General features: G+C 35.3%; 1 protein-coding gene across 1 annotated transcript; it reads right to left on the bottom strand.

Annotated features, from left to right (window-relative positions):
* Positions 1–20,892: 20,892 nt before the first annotated feature.
* LOC140991818 (uncharacterized) lies at positions 20,893–21,543 on the bottom strand. The gene is made up of 2 exons (XM_073461986.1): positions 21,223–21,543; positions 20,893–21,024 (listed from the first exon to the last, which is right to left on the bottom strand). Exons 1-2 carry the CDS (start codon positions 21,541–21,543, stop codon positions 20,893–20,895), a joined length of 453 nt encoding a protein of 150 aa, XP_073318087.1.
* Between the last annotated feature and the right edge of the window lie 4,715 nt (positions 21,544–26,258).

Here is a 26,258-nt window from a genome sequence, read left to right as displayed (position 1 = left end):
CACCGAATATTGTTTTTGGTAAACTGACACGTATGTCCATATAATTTCACCAAAAAGAGTGCAATTAATGAGAGGAAAATTGATTCATGTTTAATGACACATGAAATTATTGAGAGGTATATTGTTTTATGTGACAAAAAAGAGTGTAATTATTGAGAAAGAGATTGTTGGAATGCAATAATTGTCCTTGCTGGGTAAAGCAATCGAAATGTGACGCTTGATCTACTATATGTTTTAATATATTACAGTTACATAGTTACTACTAGCTATAAATTTTGATACAACGGTTAGTGTCTGTTCATAATTCATACTCAAAAATCATATTACTTATTCCAAATACCGATAAAATAATATTATAATTGACACTTACTTTTATTCATCGATGTCGGTGATGTGGTATCTATCTATCCATAGACCATACATATAGGTAGCCTCATAAAAAATGAATTTACTATATTTTGCATTTGCATTTGCATTTGGCATTTGGAATTGTAAAATTTTTTTTTTTGGTATGTTGGAAATTAGAGAAATTTACAAATTCCATTGTTTTTAGAGAAACTAAAATTCATGAAGGTTCATTCTTTACATAATATACTACGACATTCAATAACCATGGTGGAAATTCACCATTAAACCACAAACAACTCGAAAGTCATGGAAAACAAAAGAGCTTGCCGAGCTATAAGATAGGCTACTCCATTGCCGTCCTTTTCATATGCTTTAGCGATATAAAAGCTGGAGGTTGGAAAATCGAACGAATTTTCAAAGCTATAGCACAAACAACATCTAATTCCTCTTCAGGGAAATTTGATGCATTAAACGCCTAAAGAGAGTTAGAGAAAATACAAACATTAGAGCATTCAAGTTGACTAAAAAAATCCATACCAAATCGGATAGCTGGCAGTTCTGCTCCGATCACCGATCCTTGATTACAAATCAATTCTGTCTTTGCACCTATAAGCAAGATTTGGCTATTCTTTAAAACTGCCCCAGCGTTGCAAAAATTTCTGGAATCATCATAGCTTGCATCAACATCAAGCCTCATTTGATTTGGCAAAGGTCGATGCCAGCGATATTATGAGCTTGACTGCAACAGGTGTTGCATCGGTTGACACAATAGACTTGCACTTCGAAAATCATTCAAAAAAAATGTTGCCTAGTCCATATTTATATCCTTGAGTTGTTGATAATTAGAGTTCACCACTTTACAAAATTCAATCCATACAGCCCATAATAATGTAACAAACAACTCAAATTCAACTTATTCAAAATAATGTAACAAACAACTCAAATTCAACTTATTCAAAAGCTTCGATAACAGCATCCCGCATTCAACAAAAGTTATTTGTCGATGGCTTGCCAATAATCCCCAAAAGAAGGTATTTTTCTAAGCATTCTGAGCAAATGGATAAAATATAGGACAACATATAATTTTTGCATAATCAAGCTTGCACAAAGCAAAAATACCATTAGTCGGAACATGATGTTATTTCAAATTTGCTGCGGTAGAGAGATAGTCTTTAGAAGCTTTCCACATAAAGATCCTAATTTTAGGAGGTAGATGCAATTGCCATTTAAATTTCCACCGCCAATGCATCATATAAGAAGACTGAAATGAGGGAGAAGTGAAAATTTTCATCTCCAAAGAGTAACCCGACTTGACAGAATACATATCGTTCAGATTAGCATGGCAAAACCTGATGTCCTCACAACCCTGCCTGTGACGAACCGTATCTTAAAATGCTACTCTTTAATATTTGCAGAAAAATTTAAAATTTTCGTATTAAATAATTTGTTATAAATATAACTTATAAAATAAAATAACGGTCGCTACTCATACTAAAATAAAGTTAATATTAAATTACAACGTTTGAAAACCACAACCATAAACATACAAGTTTAAAAACATCCATCATAATTTGAAAAATCCTACATACTATAAAAAGTCTCAACTTACTAGTCACCAAAACCAGTGCAATAAAGTATGAGTAAATAGTTTTAAAAAGTGTATAATAAAATCTCGTAAGCTACAAGCTCCTCAGGTTTGCACTGCCAGTGGCCCAAGCCTGCTGAATAGTCACCACCCCCAATCTCCTCATCTACAACATCTATATCGATCAAGTCTAGTGAGTCTAATGACTCAGCATGTATAAACCATAAATAACAAGTAATATGTAATATTAAAACTTTATGCAATTTTAACATAGTTCGTACATATCATAGTATAAGAAAAAATATGTATAACGCGACTTTCCTGCATAAAAATATTCATAAAATCATATTTTCGTGCTTGTCATCGTAATCGTAAATCATTTTGCGTGGAATTTTGTTCAATGCAAGTGACCCGTAACATAAATTGTTTGATCAAACTAACAACAGTACTGGGCCGACAGAGATCACCACAGCTCTTGGACTGGATTTCTACTCCCTAACATAACATAATTCCTCCAAAGAGGCTGGAGAGTTCCTCGGACACGTTCTCCGGCTTCCAAACTCATAACATAATTTGGCCACAAGACCAATTGCATACTTCAAAAATAATTATTTTGCATGTCATACACACTTACGAACATCGCGCGTGAACCTCGTTGGATCATCCTTGGACATGCTGTCTTAACATACTAAAATTTATACCTAAAACAGCTCCTAAAGTGCATTCAGACACACACGACTTTCTAATTAAATAAAACCACTTAGGTCGTACTAATCGACTCGAGACTCGACCTATACATAAAACACATCACAACATACTGCCCAAGGCCCTAAACCAGCCCCAAACCATGACCAAACCCCATACCATGCACAACGAACCATGAAGATGCAAGCTGCCCAAAGAGTGATACTATGGCACTTATGCGTTCCGTACGACTTCCCATCGATTCTAATTTGAACCAAGCCTAAACCAAGCCCTAGACTCAACCTTTACACTTCTCTTAAGATTCTGATCCAGTCTGTTTCAGCCCATACACAAGCATAACCCCTAAATTACCCAAAAACCGTGACCCTCCTCGCCCGAGCCCTCATGAGCGCAAGGTGAAAATCCATCTCCAACCGCTATTCCATCCAACCAGACCCTAACCGACCCATACTAGGCCTACCCTAGGACCCTAGCCACGAGCCCTGGTCCAGCCAACCCACCATCCCGACGTGAAACCCGCGGCTATCCCCTAATGCGCGCGGCTCCGCTTGTTTCATTCCTTGTTGCACTAGTGGTCTATCGGTCCATCCCGGACCACCTAACGACATCTAAACACACCTCTTAACATTCCCATACGTAGCATCAAGCCATAGGATCGGTCCAGTGAAGATGACGATCAAAAACTCGAGAAAAATATGGAGTTCATGTATATTATATATCAAAACGAGTTTTAAAAACGTTCAAGAAGACATATAATCAAACCAATGTGTTTTCAAGAATTATATGTATAAAAATACAGTATATAATATCACCGATGCATAGAAAAAGGTTTAGACATGTCTTTGCGTTAAAATGCACAAAATATTCAAAAACAAACGCGGTGTAGAACAGAGGCCGAATAAAGATGGTTTGCTGTGTTTTATGGCTTGAAAAGAGACTAAATTTACCGAGGAATGTCCTGTGATGATCTCCCTAAGTCGCTATTGGAACAAAAATCGAAAACAAACCTAGCCCTAGGAGATGAATTCTCGGCCAAGTGTGTGTAAATAGCGTGTGTTCTTGGTGTTTTGTGTGTGTTTTGTGTGCGTGAGTGATGTAAAGAGTTAGTATAGGACTTTTACTCTTATATTGAAATAAATATTAGCTTGGAGTTTAGCTTAATTAATCAAAATCTTAATTACTAATTAAGCCATCCAACTTTTCAAAATCTAACAACTTGAGAATCCTACAAATTTTAAATTCTATCCATAATTAAATATTACATAATCTAATTAATTAAGTCATAAAAATAATTGTTAAAATATTGTATTTCGAGTGGAAGTATTTAAATATCTTATTTTTCGAAATTAGCTAATTAAAATACTTAACGTCTCTAATTCACTTGATAAATTAAATTTAGTCCTTAAAAGATAAAATTTATAAATAATTTAAAATAATTCATTTCTTGTTTTAAATAAAAATATAACTTTAAATTTTTAACACTTTAATCGTCTCCAGTCTCGTTTTACGGTTCGGCATCAAATATTCTTTTGAAAGATAAAACTCGAGAAAACATTTAAAATTGCATAAATAAATAAATACAATTACCTTTAAAATAATTTAACACCTATCATGCGTCATCTAAATATTAATTAAATAATTAAATTATTTCAATTATCAATGGGGTTTACGTGTACTGGTTTTTGGGTACTACACTGCCAATTCAGTGGAATATTAAGAATGAATTCAGTTTCATACAAAGAAAATATATGTCGAATGGTGGACTCATTCCAAGTGCTATACTCGTGATAAGATCAGCCACTTTAAGATCAAAATATGTTGAGCATTGAATCCAGCTTCTGAATGTAGGCAAACCCGGAATCCACGAATCCGAACTAGCCATGATATTTTGTCAATTCTCAACTCTCCAACACAGTCCCCTTTTCATCAGATCACAACCCCGGAGAATAGATTTCCTTACATAAGATGGATTGCAACCTAAACCAGCAACCATGATGTGTGAGTGCTAAAATATCTAGCTTTAAGAACTTTAGCAACCATTGAGCCATGGTATTGGGCTATTCTCCAAAAAATTTAGGCTAAGAGGGCTTTGTTGAAGGCTGTTAGATTGCAAAAACCCAACGCTCCAATACATTTCAACTTACAAAAATCAGTCCATTTTAGCTAATGCATATCTTTCTTTTCTTTGTTGTCATTCCACAAAAATTTTGTGCACATATGTTCGATTTCCTGATTAATAGACACTAGTATTTTAAAACACAACATTGTATAAGAAAGGATTGATTGCAGCACTGAGTTGATGAGTATTTTACGACCGCCAATAGAAAAAAGTTTCAGTTCCAGCCTTGTATTTTTTAAAAAATTCTCTCGTGAATATATGCGAATTGAAGTCGTTTACTTCGTAGATAAAAAGAAGGCAATTCCAAATACCGATCATGACCCTTTAGTACATTCATAGAAAGCACATTTTTAATGTCATCAATAGTCTGGTTTGAGGTACTCGGGTTAAAAAAGAGCATTGAATTATCGTAGTTAATCAGTTGTCCCGAAGCTTTGGTATAACTCTGCAGACAGCTGCGTACCTGTAAACAATCTTCCTTCGTGGCCCTAAAGAAAATAAAATTGTCATCAGCAAATAAAAAGTGCGAAATAACTAGGCTATTGGCACCACTTTAGGAAGAATGGAAGATAAACCTTGTGCACATATAACAAACAAATAAAGAGAGAGATGATATCCTTGTCCTAAGCCTTTTGTGGGATGAATGACTCCATACATTGAATTATTTAATCGAAAAGAATATGAAACAGAAGTCACACACCTCATTATCATATCAACCCATGCCTCTACAAACCCCATCTGTAACAAAATAGCTTTTAAAAAGCTTCATTCTACTCTATCTTAGGCTTTTACTCATGTCCAGCTTAAGAACAAAAAATCTTGATTTGTCTTTCTTGTTATTTCCGATCCAATGCATGCATTCAAAGCCAACTACTACATTATCCTCAATCAATCTCCCCGGGAAAAATCATTTTTGTGAGAGTCAATTACTTGAGCCAAAACAAGTCGAAATTGGTTTGTAATTACATGAGCCACAATTTTGTAGCATGTGTTGCAAAGGCTAATCGGCCTAAAGTCCTTCAAAGTTGATGGCTCCTTAATTTTGTGATAAGGGTAATGATAGTAGCATTTCAATCTTTTAGGTCTCTCCGATCATTAAGAATAGATAAGAGCTAATGAATTAATAACAGTTCCAATCTCCTGCCATAATTTTTGATAGAATAAGGCTGTAAACCCACTGGCCCGGAGCTTTGGAAGGATGCATGTCAAACTCTTCCTTGCATATCTCTTCCATTGTGAATTGTTCACATAACGAATCATGCATTTTATCCTCAACCACTGTCTCCAAGAAAGTTAACACTGCCTCAATATGTATAGAAGGATTAGAGAAAAACAAAATAAAGTAGTAAAATATGTTGTAGTTATTGCAGCCATGTTGCACTCATCATCATGCCACTCCCCATTCGAATTGAAAAGTCATTTAATATGATTTGTTTTACAATGAGTTGAGGCTATACCATAAAAGAATTTAGTGTTGTGATCCCCATGATTGAGCCACTTACCTCGTGCTCTTTGTTTCCAGTGGATTTCTTCTTGATCGGTTAATTTTGATAAAGACATGATAGAAAATGGATTCAAATTCAAGACAAATGCATATACGTTAGAACATTAAAAATTGCTATATTATTTTATGTATTTACGTAGATGACATGCTTATCATGGAGAGCAATGAAAAGATGGTTAATTCCACTAAGAATTTGTTGAAGTCAAGATTTGACTTGAAGGACATGGGTTTAGCTGACGTAATTCTTGGAATTAAAATTCATAAAATATCAAAAGGACTTGTTCTAAGCCAGAAACATTACATTGACAAAATTCTTGAAAAATTCAACAAGGATGACTGTGCATTGGATAAAACTCCAGTAGACTCGAGTCAAAATCTATCGAAGAATCGAGGTGAGAATGTGTCTCAATTAGAATACTCTCGAATCATTGGAAATATAATGTACTTAATGAGTTGTAAAAGACACAACATAGCATATGTAGCAAGCAAATTAAGTATATTCACGAGTAATCCAGGAGCTGAACATTGGAAAGAAATTGTGAGATTGCTGAGGTATTTGAGGTATACTTGTGGTTATGGACTGCATTATACTAGATTTCATGTTGTTATTGAAGGATATAGTTATGGGAATTGGATATCTGATATGAAAAACATAAAGTCTACTAGTGAAGTTTTATTCACTAGGACGTGCATCGATTGCATGAAAATCTTTTAAGCAGACTGTAATATTTAGATCTATGATGGAATATGAATTTATAGCCCTCGACAAATGTGGTGAATAGTTTGAGTGGCGGCGTATATTTTTAGAATATATTCCAAGGTGGACAAAACCTGTGCCGCCTATTTGTATTCAGTGTGATAGTTAGTATGCTATTGGAAGGGCGAAAATTAAATGTATAATGATAAGTTCAGACATATAGGTCGCGGACACAATAGAATTAGACAACTACTCTCAACTATAATTGTCTCTATTGACTGCATAAAGACAAAATAACGGATCTGCTAACCAAATGTTAAAAAAAAAGAGTTAGTTGAAAAATCATAGAGGAGAATGAGATTTAAGCCTACAGAACACGTTGGTGTGAAGGAAAACTTAACCTACACTGACTGGAGATCCCAAGAACTAGGTTCAATGGGATAACCTAATTGCATTAACTTGGTAAATCACTGTGGAGGTAATCTCATGTCCATTCCGATGGTGAAACAGTGAAATTTAGGATAAACATATGGATTTTAATGACTCTTATGCGTCAGAAAAAAAAAAGAAAAAAAGAAGAGAAACAACGCAAATTGTTCTTACGCACCTATGTGAAAGAAAGTGGGGCCACTTATAAGGAATTGCACGGCTCAGTTCTAGATTATCTCGCACAACCAGACTTCTGTTCATGGCCAAAACAAACACAATCCTGAGAACATAAGTGTATCAAGGAGAATCTTGTGTGACATATATCATAATTGACACCAACAACAGAACATGAAACGTCTACTACCAAAATACTACTAGAAATTTTTTTTAAAAAAAAAGCTCATTTCGAAAGTACATTCAAACACATGCATGCAATAAAAGATGTCAATCACACATTTTAAAATAAATGTATTCGTGTTGGAACTTTTCAAGCTCACAATCTTGATTTTGATGTTAACAAAACTTGTTATTTTGTTACTAATAATTTACCTTAAGTGTGCAGAAGATATGATAAGTTTTGAGGAATCTAAATCGCAAACTGAAGACCCAACTATTCGCACAAACTGAATCAGGCGAACTGATATGTCAATGAGCAGTTTAGCTGATCGTCTAGTAGATAGGTGGATCAACAGGAGAACCTCAGAAGCCTGGCCAGCCGAAGGAGTGTTCAACTGATGAAGAAGTCCAGCTGATCAATTCAACTAAACGAGAGTGATATCAGTTCAACTGACGAGTCAACTTATTTCATCAGCCCAACTGAAGATCAGTTCAGCTGACTAGTTAAGAGCGTCAGTTAAGAATCTTTGAGTTATAGATGAAGACAAACTCATTCAGGGGATTCCAGCTATACACAAAAGTACAAAGTAATTGTCCAGTCAAAGGACAATAAGGGACGTTGCATCAGAGCATTAAAGACAAACGTTCAAGAAGGGCAGTCGTAAAGTCGAGACACAAAGTCCAAGGAGCAAATTCAAGATGCAACGGATACAATAATTGAGTCTCACTGTACGATCAGTTTCCCGCCTATATAAAGAGAAGATCAGTGGAGACGAAAAGACACAGATAGAACAAGAGATAGCGTGGTAAAAAGAAAAGGGCACGCTTAATGCTTATTAGCTTTGAAGAAGCAATCAGCCCAGATTTAAGGAAACACTTCAACGTGTTATCAGCTTATATTAGAAGCATTTTTCCCTCAGTGTGTGAGAACACCTTTCGGCCAGTTTTCAGAGATCAGTTCTCACACACACACACACCACCACCCAAAATACAGTCTTGCACAAAGACGTTAAACTTGTGTATGTAGTCTTTCTCACATAGACGTTAAATAAGTGTTGGCCGGAAGGTGCTGCCTTCAGTTTAGAATAGGAGTTCAGTTAGACAGTGTGTAAGTCTTAAGTTGGGTGGGTTTGTATAAGTAGTTGTATAAATCAAAGTCTTCTAGTTGATCCTACCCGATGTGGTAGAAGGGGTGACGTAGGAGCAGTTGAAGTCTCCGAACATCCATAAACATATCTTGTGTATTTAACTGATTAACTGCTGTTTTCAAACTGATTTGATCAGTTAGAGCATCCATCAGTTCAGTTCTTACCATAACTGAACTGATATATGCGACAACTGATCCCCTGTTTTTCAGTTACATAAGTTAAAATATTTTCTAATTTAACAGTCTTCTTCACGAATGATTATTTTGAGTTTCTTCCGCTTGGTTTTAAACCAAACTCGATTTAATTCATCGGTGTTAACATTTTTAGAACACGAACTATTGCAGCTCATTGGAGAATATTTTGTTTGAAGCATCTTCGAAGGTGCTAGCACAAACGATCCTTCAATTCGACTACTGGTAAAAATGCTGCATTATAAAGAATGTCAAATCATCAAACCTCAGACTGTCGTTTAAAATAATTCAAATATGAAACATGAAAAGTTCTATCACACCATCAACATTTAAAGCGAAAGTGTATAAAAATATCTATGTTTATTCCTGACTCATAAACGTAATGTGCGGAAAATATGGTCCTCGGGTTAGCATGCGCACATCCATCCCCGCCTAATCAGTCTTCGGCGTCTCTAGTCTCCATATCAATATGCTCACCTACATCATTCACACCTAATGAGTCTAAAGACTCAACACATCTGAATCGCAATAGCAAGTACATATACAACATGCAATGGTGAAAAGTACTGTAATTAAAATACATTTCATGGTCTCAAATGCATAAACATAAACATGACATGTCAAAGCATAAACGTGTCTATATCCCATCATATCAACATATACATGTTCAATTTTCTTTATTTGAATTTCGTTCATTAGTTGTGACTTTCGTATCAGCTCTAGTCGATGGATCCATCTATGTATAACCGCGGTACCCGGCGGCGGGGACATCAGCGACAGTATTACCCATCCACTGAACCTTGGCCATACTTGTTCATGTTCGTGTTCGTATTAGTTGCAACCAATTCCCATCTTTCAAAACATATCATCATATTCATCACTTATAAAATCATACATATACGTAAATTTCCTTAAAATCAAGCATGCAACGTATTTTCGTATTTTCGTAAAAATTCATGTTCATAATATCATATACATTTAAAACATGTCAATTTGTGATCAGGGCGCTGCCAGAACTGCTAACTCGACACAGATGCAAAATTATCATTTAGCCCCTAGAAACCCTAATTGACCATTTTACCCCTGGACCTCAAAATTTGGACTCGAAGACAACCAAACTCCTTAAAACACCTCAAAACATATTTATAATCATTTCGTAGACGTAAAATCGAGCCTGTTCAATAGCTTATACAATTATTTTTAAAACTTGCGTCGGGGTCTCGATTTTAACCTGAATCAACCCGAAACTCAACCAAATTTTTCCCAATTTAAACCATGACTTGAACCTACATGACCAGCCCTTAAACCCCTTGTTTCAAACCACCTAAGAACCTCGAAAATGACCAAAAAGCTGTTGGAAAAATTCTTCACTTACACCCACCAAGACCTAGTGCACCTATCCTTCAAATAACTGACCTTAAACCCAAAATCGACGCTTCCAGACCTTGGTTAACCTTTCTAGGACCATGACCAGTCCTACGTGTACCTTACTGACCTAACCTACCTCACGCCTACAGCCCTTGCGACCTGGATCACTAAAACTCGCCCAAAACGTGACTTAACTTGTCCTTGAGCTTCGATCCAAGCCTAGCCCCTTCTACCAGCGGACCGTGGACCGTTCCCAGCCCTGACACAGACCCAACACGACCAGAACCAACAGCCAGAATGTGCCATGAACGGCGACCTTCCCCCATTCATCCGACCTAGCCCTTCAAACCCTTACACCAAAGAAATACCATCGGCCCTTACCCTACCTCGGTTTCGATCTGATATAGCCCTTATACATGCTCGAAACCTGCTGTAAAATGACTCATAAACCTCAAGGATCCGGAAACCCCTTCGACCATGTAAGAAAAACGTTAGTGAGAGGGATTAAAGTCCAACATATCTATGAAAAACCAAGGAAAACCATGCATAAATCGTGCGTGCAGCCATATTCATATTATAACATGCCAATACCCTTCAACATATATAATATAGTGTGATCGATGAGAAAATAAATGAATCGAGCGTGCCTTTGCGTATTTGCGCTCGAAAACTTAGAGATACTCGCGTAGGACTTGCACCGGAGAGACGGGGAAGGATTTCTTTGAAAAAATTTGAGTATTTCGGTGGCTTGCTGCTGGAATATTTTCGAAAAGGTGCTGCTGGAGTTGGGAGAAGGGGGCGGCCGAAATGGGGAATTAGGTTTAGGGTTTTGAAGGTAGGTTTTAATAAAAAGATTAATATATAATGGGCCCTAATTAAAATAATGAAGTCTATTAGAATTTTGGGCCCATTATGCATTAAATAATTCCATTAATCCCAAAAACTCTCCCGAAAAATATTTCGTTTAGGTACATTTCTGAAAATATTGCCCGAACCCTCAAAAGGTCCTCCGACTTGCTAAAATTTGTGTACTGGTTTAAAATAATGACCTGGAGAGTAAAAATAATCCACCTAGGTCCATTTTCAAAAATTTCACTTAGTTACACCATATATTAAATAATTGAAAATAATTATTTAATAAAAATATTTTTCCTTAACTGTCCCCGGTCTCCGTTCCTCGTTCGAACGTGAAATACTACTAAAAGCCCTAATGCAAGAAATCTTAATAAACCATGAAATGAAACACATATCCATTCAATAATCATGAATTTAAACCATTAAAATAATTAAACACATATTTTAGTAAAACCCTAGATTGCATGCAGTCAGGTTACGTAGTTCGAATTTTCTAGACCTTACAGAACAGTTCAAGTAGATCATGTTTCCTGAGTAGCCAGTAAATTAATATACTTTCACAAGGGAAAGTTCAAAGGGTATTTCCTGCCTATCCTAAGCAGGATTCAACTGTTGAACAGTATCACCCAGTTTTCTTATTTCGATACATTTCAATTCATGTGAGAGATTGTTCGAATTTTTATTTAAATTCCTTTTGGTTAATTAAAATTGATGTAAATTAAAATTAGATGAGTTAATAAATTTTGCCTCATGTAAAATTCACTTTCATGAAATAATTAAATACACTTGATTTAAGTTAGTCTTGAAACTTGTGGTATTGTGCATTGAATGAGAAGGCGGTATTGATCCTATAAATTTGTGTTCAATCTTATTGGGGAAAAATGCTTCAATAAAAGTAATAAAACTAAAAGTATTTCATTCTTCCAATTTTTTATGTTTTTGTTTTCTATTCTAAGGATAATTATGATCATGTATATTTTCTGTTAGTCGGAGTATCATTTTGTGTTTAATTTCTATTTGTATTGTCATTTTATCCTTGGAGATAGATGTTTACATGACCCTCAAAACACCATCTGTGAGAGGGCGAATCTGTTTTAAGGAAACTGTGTTTTTTACAGGCCTCAGTCACTTATTCGTTCAACTTGTCGGATTCTACCACGTTTCTTGTTTTTCATATAAATATATATCCGTATAGATTTATATTTTCATCTATTATTATTAATAGTTTATCTTTAATAGATTCTTTTTCTTCCTTATATATCGGCTAACAATAACAACGTTTGAGCTTTATCTTAACTTTATGATGATGAAATTTATTATCCAAAATGATAGGATTGATTATAGTGTTTAGAAAGAGGTTGAAGCCAAACTAGTATATTAGTCGGGTTAGCAACTTAATTATATTTTTTCTATATTTTCAATGTCAGTTGAATAACAAACATGTGCGGAAAGAAGCCAAACTAGTATATTAGATTCAATCAAATAATGGTTTGGCTATGTAAACTGAAAGTAAAAAATATGCAAGTTTGTTTCTGGATGTTCGGAGAACTCAAGCTCCTACGTCACCCCTTCTTCCTTTTGGAAGGTTCACACTAGAAGACTTTGGTTAATACAAGTAATTTTCGAAATCAATGTTCAGTTTGGACTTACCAAACTGAAACTCCTAGTACACCTCAATTGAATGAATAACAATACACAGACTGTTATCAAACATAATGATTTATAATACTATGATATCTTAGCACTTAATGATCCTTAATGATTATGTACAATTCTTTGTAAATGTGCTCGATGGACTTAGTTTAGTTTAGATATTTGAAAGCTTGAAAGCTTGAATCTTTTGTAAAAGACGTAGAGATTTACTAAATTGAACTTATTCTCTATTTATAAACTCTAAATCCAACGGTCTCGAGTTTCATAAAGTATACATTCCAAAAAAATGAATGTTGACTTGTCTTTTGTCCACGTCAACATTCTCTGATAATTGTATACTTATGTGGTCAGTTTTGTACGGAAAAGTTTATTCAAACATCAGTTTAGCTTTCCTAGATATAAATTGATGTCACGTAAACTGATGTCCTGGTTAGCGAATGAAGATTTCCTCGACTGATAGACTTGGTAAACTGAAAAATTTTAGTATGCGTCAGTTTAGTCTTGATTTATTCCAGTCTAGTTAATTCAGTTTAGCTTGTGGACTTGGTTACTTCGGTTTAACATAGTTCAGTTTTGCCTTAAAATTTGTGTAATACCAAAACATTAATTGATCCAACACAAAATTTTATGTTTTTTTAGTTTAAAGTTTTGGGCTCCTTATTTAAAAAAAACCATGTATTTTTTTAAAAAAGTTTTAGGACGTTTCATTGGCTGTAGATTCAATATATAGATTTTTATAATATTTTTTTTATTGGAGATAAGGACAATTTTTTTTCTATTAATGTAAAATGAGCAAGAGTAGATATTTACAATTCAAATAATAAAATTACATTCACGAGTTTAATTTCATAAACATACATATGAGTTTTTACGCGAGGGGTAACCCGTTTGATGCCTCTACAATAATCGTTTGACATGTTATGTCATGTTATCATAATTTTTCTATTCATCTTATAAGAATGAGAATTACACGATGGAGAAATGAGGTATCATATTTGATAAATTAAACCTGCATTGTGATCTTTTATCATTATNTCAATAAAGTTATCGGCAGATAATTGCCAAAGTAGACGCACGTGAAGTAATAAGTAACCATTTTACTTTGCATTATCACCGAAGTCGTATCCGAGAAATTCGCGAAATCTTTGGCCGGAATTAGATCGATGCCGAATTAAAACGTCTTCTACATCGTCGATTTCGTAAAGTGCAGAAGTAATAGCTTATACATAACTGCATAGTTTATATAAAATGACGAAGTAAATGTGTTGTATAACTTCACATGTTTTGTATTTTTGTGAAGTAATTGATGCGAACGACTTCAGCGTTATGGAACCAAATTAGCGACGGTTTCCAATTAGCGACGTTTTGGAGAGAGACCGTAGCTAAGTATCGACGATTTTTTTAAAACCGTCGCTAATTAACGACGAAATATCACAAAACTGTCGCTAATTAGCAATGGTATTTACAAACCCGTCGCTAATTAGCGACTGTATATGACAAAACCGTCGCTAATTAGCGACGGTATATGACAAATTAATCGCGAATTAGCGACGGTATTCGACACAACCGTCGCTAATTATATTAATTTTTTTTAAAAAAAAATAGTTTTTCAATTTTATAATTATTTCTACATATTTTTAAATAATATCCTCAACACATCTAAATATCATGTTTTTAAATTTGTAAATAATCTATCAAATAATTTAACCTTACGATAAAATAAACTCACAAAAAAATTAAATTCATGATCATAAATTAAAAATTGAAGCTAAAAAATATATCCTAAAACGCCCAAGAGAGGAAAATGAACGAAGATGTGAAGTGGTGCGGTTAAAAATGTACCGAAGACCCGATTTATAGGAAATTTGCGACAGTGTTTATTAAACCGTCGCTATTAGCGACAGTTTTAATTAAACCGTCGCTCAGTTTTAATTCTCTCACAAAGGAAAACACATGATATTAACATTGTATTATGGTTTCAAGACACTTTCACTTATTTCTCCATTGCTCCAATGCTTGGTCTAACTTATGCATCGGAGGCGTAACATCGAGAGCCATACTTGCGTCCTCTAACCAGTTTGTTCATGTTTTCAGACGATTTTGGAGGAGTGAAATTAAGAAAATTTGACCTAAAGAGAATCCGATTTTGGACAGAATCACCACTAAATTTACTACCATGCCATCTTCTATAAAAACAATGTAAAATAAATCGGATTTGGGTTAATTCCATTTATTTTATTTATTTTCAAACTCAAATGACCAGACTGGATTGGTTTTATTTGTTAAAAATGACTTCTTAGATTCTTTTGGGTGCGATAATCACTTTGTTGGTAGGGTGATCTTTGGTTAAAATTTGGGTTGTACGATTTAAAATATTAAAGTTGTCAATTTAACAACAATTATAACTTTTGGTAAAACTGCAAACACTTGATCCTATAATTGATATTAAAGTCGGGATCACATGTTCGATTATCATATATTACAAAGATACAACGATTGTAAGTGGTATTATTGGAGTGCAATAATTGCAAATGCTGAATGAACCATAGACAAGAAGCGCTCGTGTTGACGTACGACTTAAAATATTGACGTTGTATCACTACCATAAGTTACTTTGGTAAAATGACAATTATTTATATTTTATATTCTTAAAAATGATTTTAATTTTTTTTTGTTTTTTTGAATATAAATGATTTTAATTTTTAGTCAAACTAAATTGGAATTGGTCGGGTTTGGATTAGGCCAATTTCCAAGTTTTACCAGTCACGTTTTCACTAGTTTGGGTGAGATTTTCAAATTTTCGGAGCTTCTTTGATAGCCTAATTTTATGTATGTAACCAACAAAAATTTACGAAAATATTATATGCTTGATAATAATTTTATAATAATAATTTTTTTATTTTAATATTATTAAAATATTTTTAAAAAAAATGTTGATCAGGTATGAACGATACTTTATAGGATGTGAAGACAGTTTTGATTTAAACTACTTAAATAATTAATAGAAAATTACAGTTTTAATTTTGTAAATTGGTTTGTTATGAAATTTAGTCATGTAACTATCCAAGTTTGATTTTTATCAAGTAAATTGAATTTTTTTGTCAGTTGTCACTAAACTCATCAGAAACTACTTATTTGGAGGGAAACAATAAAGCAAAATGACGCTAAATATTCTAAAATATGCGAGGAAAAAAGCTTTGTCTTTTTTATTATTTTTACTTATGTATATTTTAATATATGTAATATAGGCTTTATAATCGCTATATGAGTCACACATGAGAGCATTTGTGCCAAAAAATATTCGATGTTTAGTGGTTTCGATAAAAAATACCAAAAGAAATATTACTCGATTAAAACCAATTTTGACAAGTTACATACTACAATCTAAAACAAATAACTTAGTGCAGAAGATAAGACATTGATTGATTACTCATTCTTATTTTTTCCAATACTTAACTCAAATTCTATAAAAGATTAATGTTATGCATCATTATCTTATCAAAATATAATAATTTATTATCTTATAAACGACTCAACGATACTAAAATTATAGTTTTTCCTTAATTAATTAATTGCGCAGGTCAGTTAAGACTTCAAATAGTATTAATTCATGTGCTAATAGAATTAAAGTTGAGCACTAATTTTTCAAAAAATTTAAGCTCTAATTATAGGCAACAAGCGAAATAAAATGTCAATGTACAAGTATAATTGCATATTTATGGAGTAATAATGTCATTGCAATGCAATACCGATTCAAAAGCTTTTATTTTCTAAAACTATCGCATTTGTTTATAGAAATTAATCTTCTTAAAAAAAATTCAAAAGATATATATATANTTTTTGAGTATTTTAAATTTATTCATGCATATAATATGTATGCATGAATAAATTATTTACACACTCAAAAATAGCTATACACATTATTCACACAAACATCAACTTCACTAAGATTATTATTGTTATGGACCAAAAAAGTTAAAATTCTCTACCTTTTTGCATGATCGAGGCGTGGCTAAAAGTGATAATGAGGAATTGCGATCATAGCCCCAAATGATGTTTTGGAGAGTGAAGATGAATAGTTATAGGCCAATAATAATTGTAGTGTTCTCAATACTTTAATGGAAAAAAATTACTTAAACGTATTTGATAAGATCGATTGATAAATAATAGTTGAGAATTTGGTTTTTGAGATATTGAATTCCGATAAATTAAATCGAGTTTGGTTTCAAATCAAGCGGAAGACATTAAAAATAATCATTCGTAGAAACCGATTAAACATTTTGTAAAGTATTCAAAAGATATGTAAGTTGAATGCAATAAATAAATAGGCAAGAATTTGTTTATGGATTAATAGAAATTAACAACTTCTATGTCACCCTTTCCTCCTCTTGGTTCCCCTTGGGAATGATCTACTAGAGGATTTTTGTTTATACAACTCCTTGTACAAACCCATTTCGACTTAGTACTTATCATTGCCTTATTGAAACTCCTAGCAGAATCTCGATTGTTGGTCGTAATCTCACAATCCGCATAATGTTTAACGCCTATTATGCCAAAACTAAAAGCACAATCTTTAATGTCTTTATGTAAAAAAATCATTCAACTAAAATTTGAAGCTCAACGCTAATATATAGGTCTGAGTGATTGTGTGTGAGGATTTAATCTTATATAATGTATTTATCTCTCAAATATATTCTCACACATTGGGTTTGCTCTTATTCTAACTCATTTCTTCATGTAGGCTGCCCATGCTTTGAATCATTTTCCAAAGCTTGTATTTGATTTTCAAGATGTTGTATTTATAGGCGGCAACAATTATATATAGGTTAGATATAAGAATATGACCATTTACAAAGATTGTTTCTGATATTAAAACGGTCATTTCGACTTGTTTGCCACTTTTCCCTAGCCCAACTGATTTTGAAGTTTTTGTTCAGTTTTGATTGTCTTCTCAAGTGAGCCTGCTCAACTGAACCAGCTCAACTGAGCCAAACTGATGAGGTCTGCTAATCTCAGTATCTGCAGAACTCGTATCTTCATCGTCATTTATCATCATCTTACACTCCGATTCAGACTTTTACTTGTGCATATAATTTGTAGATCATCGTCTTAGCTTCGTAACACATGCTGAATCGTTTCATTTGGATAATCGGGCTGATCAAGCTTAGCAAAATACCGCAACTGCTCATGTTCAACTGATTTGTTGTTTTCGTGCAATCTATTTGGTCTTGCAGCTATCAGTTTTCCTAGAGAACATCCGATTTAACCCAACTGATGTGAAATATGACTTGTCAAAAATTGAGTTTTCTATTTACTCGTCTTAACGGCTAGTCATTTGCAATAATGAGTTGGCAGATATCATTGAAATACTGAAACTTGCCAGATTTTCAATTTGGCTAAATTCGAATTTCAGCTTTCATCTTAAGTTATCAACTTCACAAATAAATAAATTTGTTATAAACACAATAACAAATTTTTTATCATCAAAATCAATGTTACTTGTGTTTCTCGACCCAACAATCTCCTCATTTTTTATTACCACAAACTTGGATAAACAATAATTTCAACTAACTTATTTCTCCCTCTTTTTGTGTGAATCAAAAAGCCATATTTTCAAAATATTTTAAGCACAAATTTTTCTCCCTCTCAATATTTAAAACGAGTTCTCCTCTTATATCTTTGAAATTTTGAAATTTATAAAAATAGAGGGATGACTATCCAAATTTCTTCATATTCTATTTTCTACTGCAGCACTTATAATCTAAATTGAACAAATAAACTGATTTTCCTCGAGCTTTACCAGGCTAAAAAATTTATACTACTAAGATCCTTTAAGAATCTAGGTTGCAATGCAAAACATGGTTTGTAATTTTGACACTCGAGCAAGGAGTTAATCCATTTTTCCAAGGTTGCTGCAAGCTGCCATAAATTGGAACTTTGCATATATCTATTAGAAAATATATAAAAACAAATTTTAAAACTAAAAATCCATTTCAAATATTCTTTCAAGAATAAACAGGTCCGATACTAATTGATAGGATCGATCAGAGAATAATCATTAAGCTACAATAGCTCGATTCTTGAGATATTGAACACCGATGAATTAAATCGAGTTTGGTGGTTTTCGAACTAAACGGCTCAAAATAATCCCTCGTAGAAACTGATTAAATATTTTCTAAAGTATTTAAAAAAAATGCAAGTTGAACGAGTAAAAACATTTTGATTGAATATTTTATCAAACATTTGGTAGGCAATATTTTGGGTATTTGAAGAACACAAAAAGCTTTAACAATGCATCTTAAAAACAATATCAATAATTAAATGCAATAAATAAATAGACACAAATTTGTTCATGGATGTTCGAAGATTAACAAATCATATGTCACGCTCTCTTCTTCTTGGGAAGAATCCACTAGAAGGCTTTGATTTATATAACTCTTTGTACAAACTCATTTCAACTTAGTGCTTATCCATCACCTAATCAAAACTCTTATCATACTCTCGATTGTAGGTTGCAACCTCACAATCCGCATCCGCATAGTATTTAATGTCTTTTATGCCAAGACTACAAACACAATCTTTCATGTCCTTATATGAAAACTCACTCAACTAAACTTTGAAGCTCAACTACCATATATAAGTGTGAGTGATTGTGTGTGATGATTTAATCTTTTACAATATATTTATCTTTCAAATGTATCATCATATATTAGGCTTGCTCTCATTCTAGCTCATTTCTTCATGTAGGATGCACATGCTTTGAATCCTCTTCCAAAGCTTGTATTTGATCTTCAAAATGTTATATTTATAGGCTCCAACACTGATATATATGTTAGATACAATAATATGACCATTTAGAATGTTTCTCTATTGTTTCTGATATTGAAACGATCATTTCCGCATGCTGGACACTTTTCTCTTGCTCAACTGATTTTGACGTTTTTGTTTAGTTTTGCCCGTCTGCTCAACTGAACCTGTTTAACTAAACCAACTCAACTGAACCAAACTGATGAAGTCTACTGATTTCAGCTTGCGCAGAACTCGTATCTTCACTATCATTTATCAGCATCTTACACTCCGATTCAAACTTTTAATTGTGAATATGATTTGTAGATCATCTGTAGAGCCCAAAATCAGTACACGTGAAACTCATGCATTTATTTAAATTGTTTAATTATATATTTAGTTTTAAAATGATTTTAACGATGCATGATTTATTAACACATTTTGAACTCTCGTCAGATTCGGCGAGAATGCGATTCTGTAAGCTAGTGTCCCAACTCTCTCTAGGATCTCAATTGGTCATATTAATCTAGGACTGAGTTTGCCCTTCTTTCTGAATCTCACCCTTCAACGGTGCGACCTTCACGAACACATGATCACCCACTGCAAACACTAGATCCTTGAGTCGCTGATCTGCATACGTCTTCTGTCGGCTCTGAGCGGTCTTCATCATGTCCCGAATCTTGACCACTAACTCTGCAGTCTGTCTGACTATGTCTGGCCCCAACTCTGCTCTCTCCCCTACCTCATCCCAATAAACTGGTGACCTACACTTCCTCCCGTATAGTGCCTCATATGGAGCCATATCAATGGATGCCTGTTAGCTGTTGTTGTACGTGAACTCCATGAGAGGTAATATCGGCTCCCAGCTGCCCTGGAAATCGATCATGCAAACTCTGACTAGGTCCTCCGAAATCTGAATCACCCTCTCAGACTGACCGTCGATCTGCGGATGAAAAGCTGTACTGAATAGAAACTTGGTACCCAATGCCTGGTGCAGATTCTTCCAGAAAGCAGACGTGAACCTCGGATCTCTGTCTGACACAATTAACACTGGAATCCCATGTAGTCTGACTATATTTCTGATATACAGTTCTACGTACTGAGTCATGGTGAAAGTCTTCTTGATCGGTAGAAAGTGTGCCGACTTAGTGAGCCGATCAACTATTACTCAAATAGTATTATATCCTGCAGTTGCCCTCGGTAGCTCTGTCACAAAATCCATGGTGATGTTCTCACATTTCCACTCAAGAATAGAGAGCCGTCTCAGCTTTCCTGTAGGTCTCTGATGCTCTGCCTTGACCTGCTGACACGTCAAACACTCCGACACGAAACAAAAAATATCTCGCTTCATGCCCGGTCACCAATATAGAGTCTGTAGATCCTTATACATCTTCGTACTCCCTGGATGAATGGAGTACGGGGTGCTTTGGGCCTCCCTCATGATATCTTCTCTTAGGGAATCACCGCTAAAAACTCACAGTCGGTCCCTATATCTAACTATACCATCCTCAATTGAATACAAGGACTCATCCCTCTGCCTCCACTTATGTAACTGCTCATCAGAAATTTGCCTTGCCCGAATCCTGTCTATCAGTGTCGACTGTACCGTCAGGGTGGAAAGATTAGGAGCATCGCCCCTAGCATAAAATGAAAGCTCAAACCTTTGAATCTCTGCCTGCAATGGTCTCTGTACCGACAACTGAGCAATCACTGCATTATTCTTACTCAAGGCATCCGCCACCACATTAGCCTTACTCGGATGGTAGCTAATGTCGCAGTCATAATCCTTCACTAGCTCTAGCCATCTCCATTGTCTCATATTCAGTTCTTTCTGCGTGAAAAATTACTTCAGAATCTTGTGATCGGTGAAAATCTTGTACTTATCCCCATACTGATAGTGCCTCCATATCTTCAACGTGAATACTACTGCCGCTAGCTCGAGGTCATGAGTCGGATAATTCGTCTCATGGACCTTCGACTGTCTGGACGCGTAGGTTATAACTATGTCATGATACACCAGAACTACGCCCAAACCAAGTTTCTAAGCATATGTATATAGAACATACTCCCCTTGCCCTAATGGCATAGCTAGAATTGGCGCTAAAGTCAATGCTTGCTTCAGCTTGTCAAAATTCCCCTGGCACTCTGATCCCCAAATGAATTTGGCATTCTTCTTCGTCAAGGTGGTCATGGGCACCGCAATAGAAGAAAAGCCGTGAATAAACTTCTTGTAGTACCCAGTCAACCCCAACAAACTGCAAATCTCTGTCACACTCTTAGGCGATGGCCAATCTCTGACTGCCTCAACCTTGTTGGGATCAACCACAACTCCATCTCGGGATATGATGTGGCCCTAGAATGCCACTCTGTCCGGCCAGAACTCACACTTATTGGACTTGGCAAACAATTGTATGTCATGTAAAGTCTGTATCATGGTCCTCAAATGTTGACTGTGCTCCTCTCTCCTCTTCGAATATATCAGGATGTCCTCAACTTATCCAAATACTGCTGAAACACGCGATTCATGAGATCCATGGAGATCGCTGACGCGTTCGTCAGTTCGAAGGGCATCACCATAAACTCATAGTGCCCATAACGCATCTTGAAAGTCGTCTTATGCACGTCAGACTTTCTCACCTTCAGCTGGTGGTATCCTGATCGGAGGTCTATCTTCGAAAATACTGATTCTCCCTGAAGCTGATCAAATAGATCCTCGATCCTGGGCAACGGATACTTATTCTTGACCGTGACCCTGTTCAGTTCTCTGTAATCAATGCAGAGTCGCATGCTGTCGTCTTTCTTTTTCACAAACAGTACCGGAGCGTCCCACGGAGAAAAACTCGGGCGAATGAAACCCTTGTCTAGCAAGTCCTGTATCTGATCCTTTAGCTCCTTCTGTTAGAGTAGGTGCACGTCGAGCCAAGTGTTGGCTGAGTGTTCACAATGAAACTCTATGTATAAGCAATCTTTATTTTAATAATATTTGAAATTATTGTTTTGGCACATCTTTATCTGTATACCCATACTAGTTGCATAGATAAAGCCCTTGAATATACAAATAGTAGAAAGAATATGAGATGCTCATATGATGAGTATCATGAAACTCATATTTGGAATACTGTATATTCTAAACGGTTCCTAGTCGATTCAGCCGCCGCTAAGAAGGATATAGGCCGCTCGAGCTTGAGACTAGTATCTGCGATGTGAGTACCATGTTTCATTGGTAGGGGACATTATGATGTCCGAGCATGCAGATAGGTGCTCCTGGTAGAGTGCACTGAACAACCCTCCATTAAAGGACTTTCCAAGTGGTTCTCACTTATCGAGTGGAAAAGTCCTAGTTTATGGTTGTACACCATTAGTCCTTATGACCCGGGACAACATTGAGACTCTATGTGCTAGAATTACACTTTGACTTGTTTACCGACTCTCATGGGGTCATCAGGTGGCAAGGTTGGGTGTTCTGTCGAAACATATAGGAGTCGATGCATTGTAGTCGGGGATTCACCGCTTACCTACGGGTATGGATATCCTATGTGTTTTTCATGTATATGTAGTTTGAAATCTCTGATCAGAGTATGGTGGTAATTATGAAAGGGGTTTCATAGATTACACCATCGATGCAACTACGACATGACACATAGTATCGATTCATTGACAACTCTCGATATACCAATGGTTGTCGAATCGGTCGGGATATATGAGTTGAAGGGACCGTACTGTACGCTAACCATAATTGAATGGTTCTTGCAGGCACTATCATTTGATACCTAGGGAATCATGTAAGCGATGCTGCTAGGCGTTTAACATGATTGGTTGGGTACTATCAGACTTGAGTTCTGACGTTCTTATTATCAAGGAGTTGATAAATAAGAATGGAGCAATTGGGGTATGCTCATATAAGGACATGTTTAGTCCGAATCACATGGAGATGTGAACCCACGGCTAGTTGTATCAATGAACCATTGAGGGCCACACAAGTACTAGCTTTCTAGATCCCGTTGAGAAGTAAAATAGTTCAATGTGTTGAACGGCTTATAAAGGAGTTTATAAGCGTAAGGAAAATTAGAAGTATGACTTCTATAAAGGAGAAAATAGTTCAATGTGTTGAACGGCTTATAAATGAGTTTATAGGCGTAAGGAAAAATAGAAGTATGACTTCTATGAGAGAAATGTAATTTTAATTTATGAATGTGTTCTTAAATTAAAATTTGGCCAAATAAATAATGTATTTGAAAATTGTGATTTTCATAAACATTATTATGGACTAAATTAAATTAATTCAAGTGTTGAATTAATTAAACACTAGTGGACCTAGTAGAGTCCAAATAATTAAATTAATTCAAGTGTTGAATTGATTAAATCATATTGAGTCTTGTAGAGCTCAATTTAAATAAATTATTTAACTAGTGGACTTGAGTAAATTCAAGTAATGTTTAATTAGTCTCAAAAATGTTTGAGATAATTAAATTAAGTCCATGGGTTTTTAATTTGTTAAAAACCATATAATATTTGCATGTATGGGAGGTGAAAGGTTGGGAGACAACTTTTTGTATAACCAAGGCTTGGCATGCAACTTTTTTACTTTAACTTTTCCCACAACCAAAAAAATGTCTCTCCTTCTCTCCTAGCATGAATAGTGGCCGAAAATACTATTCATTCTCTCATTTTTTTTTGTTCTTCAATGGTTGGAGAAAACACTCACTTCTCAAAGAAAAATCCTCATATTTTTCTAGTGCAAAATATGAGGGGATCTACCTAGTTGGTGGTGGGCTTTATTTTAGAGCAAGGAGTGCTCTTTGGAAGCTTGTAGAAGTTCTTGCCATACAAGAGCTAAGGTGTTTACACCTTAGTTGGAGCCATACATCAATCCTTGTGATTGATAGGTACATTTCTTAACACACTATGAATGTCATTTTGTGTTTATTGTATTTGCTACACAAGAATGTTGGTGGCCGAAAATTTTATGCTAAAATCAAAATTTTTGTGCTTCCGTTGCGTTTCCGGTCACCGTAACCGATCCCCTTTCACCTTCATCTCTGCAGGTGCTAGACGATAGGGTACCTTAGAAATCGGCACTGTACCCAGCATCAGCTCAATGGAAAAGTTCACCTCTGTATCTGGTGGAATGCCTGAAACATCGTCCGGAAAGACATTGGGAAAATCCCTGACCACCTCCACATCCTCTAGCCTCTGAGTGGCTTGCTCTGTCACTGTTACAATTCTTGCCAGAAATGCTTGGCATCCTCTCCTCATAAGCTTCCTCGCACAGATGCAAGAAATGATGTGCGGCTTCTGCGGGTGTCTAGCTGCCTCAAAAATAAATGGTTTCTCGCCTGGCAGTCGGACAGATACTGACATCTGTCGCAAATCTATAGCAGATCCGTTCGAAGAAAGCCAGTCCATACCAAGAATAATGTCGAACTCGGGCAACGGTACCACAATCAAATCTGCTTGCACCGCATTTTTCTGTAATCGAAGCTCCAAACTTTTCAATATCTGCGAGGTAAACATCTAATCTCCGGACGGAATCGAAACCCTGAATCCCAAATCCATTGCCTCTGGTATGTTTCTTAGTCGCTTAACAAATGACTCGGATATAAATGAATGTGTAGCTCCAGAATCTAACAATGCAAACGTGGCTACACCTGAAATATATATCCTTCCCGTGACAAAACATACCATTAAATCTGATCGTGTTGAAACTTAAGGAAATTTTCTATCATTGATTAACCCAAAATGTTCGAAACTCGCCAATTTAGTCCTAGTTTTCCTTCGGAATTTACAAAATTTGACCATAAAAACTTCTGGAAATTTTCAAATTCACCCCGAAAGTTTCGAAATTTCCTCAATTTAGCCCCTCATTTTTCAAAAATTGCAGTCTAGCCGCAAAAAATAATTTTAAATTTACTCAATTTAGGCTCTAAAATTTTGAAAATTTTTAAATTGATCCCAAAAATTTTTAAAAATGCAAAAACAGCCCCTCAATTTATGAGTTTTGCTATTTGGTCTCTATACTTTCGGTTATTGGATTTTGGTCCCTAAAACTCTTAATCAAGTCGATTCAATCCTTAAGTCTACCTATTTAGAACATGCAACATATTTTATTCTACGTTTTCATTCCCTAAAGTAATCCTAGCAAACAACATAATATTCCATACAATAGAGGCGATAAACACAAATTTTAAACATAAAGGTTACCGGTGATCAGTGTCGAATCTGGCTCAGCCTTTGCCTCCTTGGCATGCATCACATAGGCCCTGCTAGTCATGGGACCCTTGCTCCTAGGGCAATCAGTTGCCTTGTGGCCCTCTTCCTTGCATATAAAGCACTTGAAGGTCCCCCACATACACTTGTCATAGTGGAACCGGTTGCACTGCTTGCAAGGCTGTCCCTCCTCCATCTTAGGAGCCGCTGAAGTCTGTGGTGGCTTCTGCTGTCCGGGCCTCTTGAACTGGCCTTGGGGCTTCTGCTGCCCCTGATGCTTGGGTGGCCCGGTGAACTACTTCTTCTGTAGTTGCGAGCTCTGTTGGG

The sequence above is a fragment of the Primulina huaijiensis genome, chromosome 2, assembly GCF_012295235.1.
Source record: "Primulina huaijiensis isolate GDHJ02 chromosome 2, ASM1229523v2, whole genome shotgun sequence".
NCBI classification, from domain to species: Eukaryota; Viridiplantae; Streptophyta; class Magnoliopsida; order Lamiales; family Gesneriaceae; genus Primulina; species Primulina huaijiensis.
Note: the sequence above shows the minus strand (reverse complement) of the source record. Positions and strands in the feature narration are given on the sequence as shown.

Excerpts from the sequence above, each read along its gene's own strand:
- LOC140991818 (XM_073461986.1), bottom strand. The coding sequence starts at position 21,543 with ATGAGACAATGGAGATGGCTAGAGCTAGTGAAGGATTATGACTGCGAC. Across the intron at positions 21,025-21,222 it reads ATTCAATTGAGGATGGTATA|GTCAAGGCAGAGCATCAGAG; the intron begins GTTAGATATAGG and ends ACGTGTCAGCAG.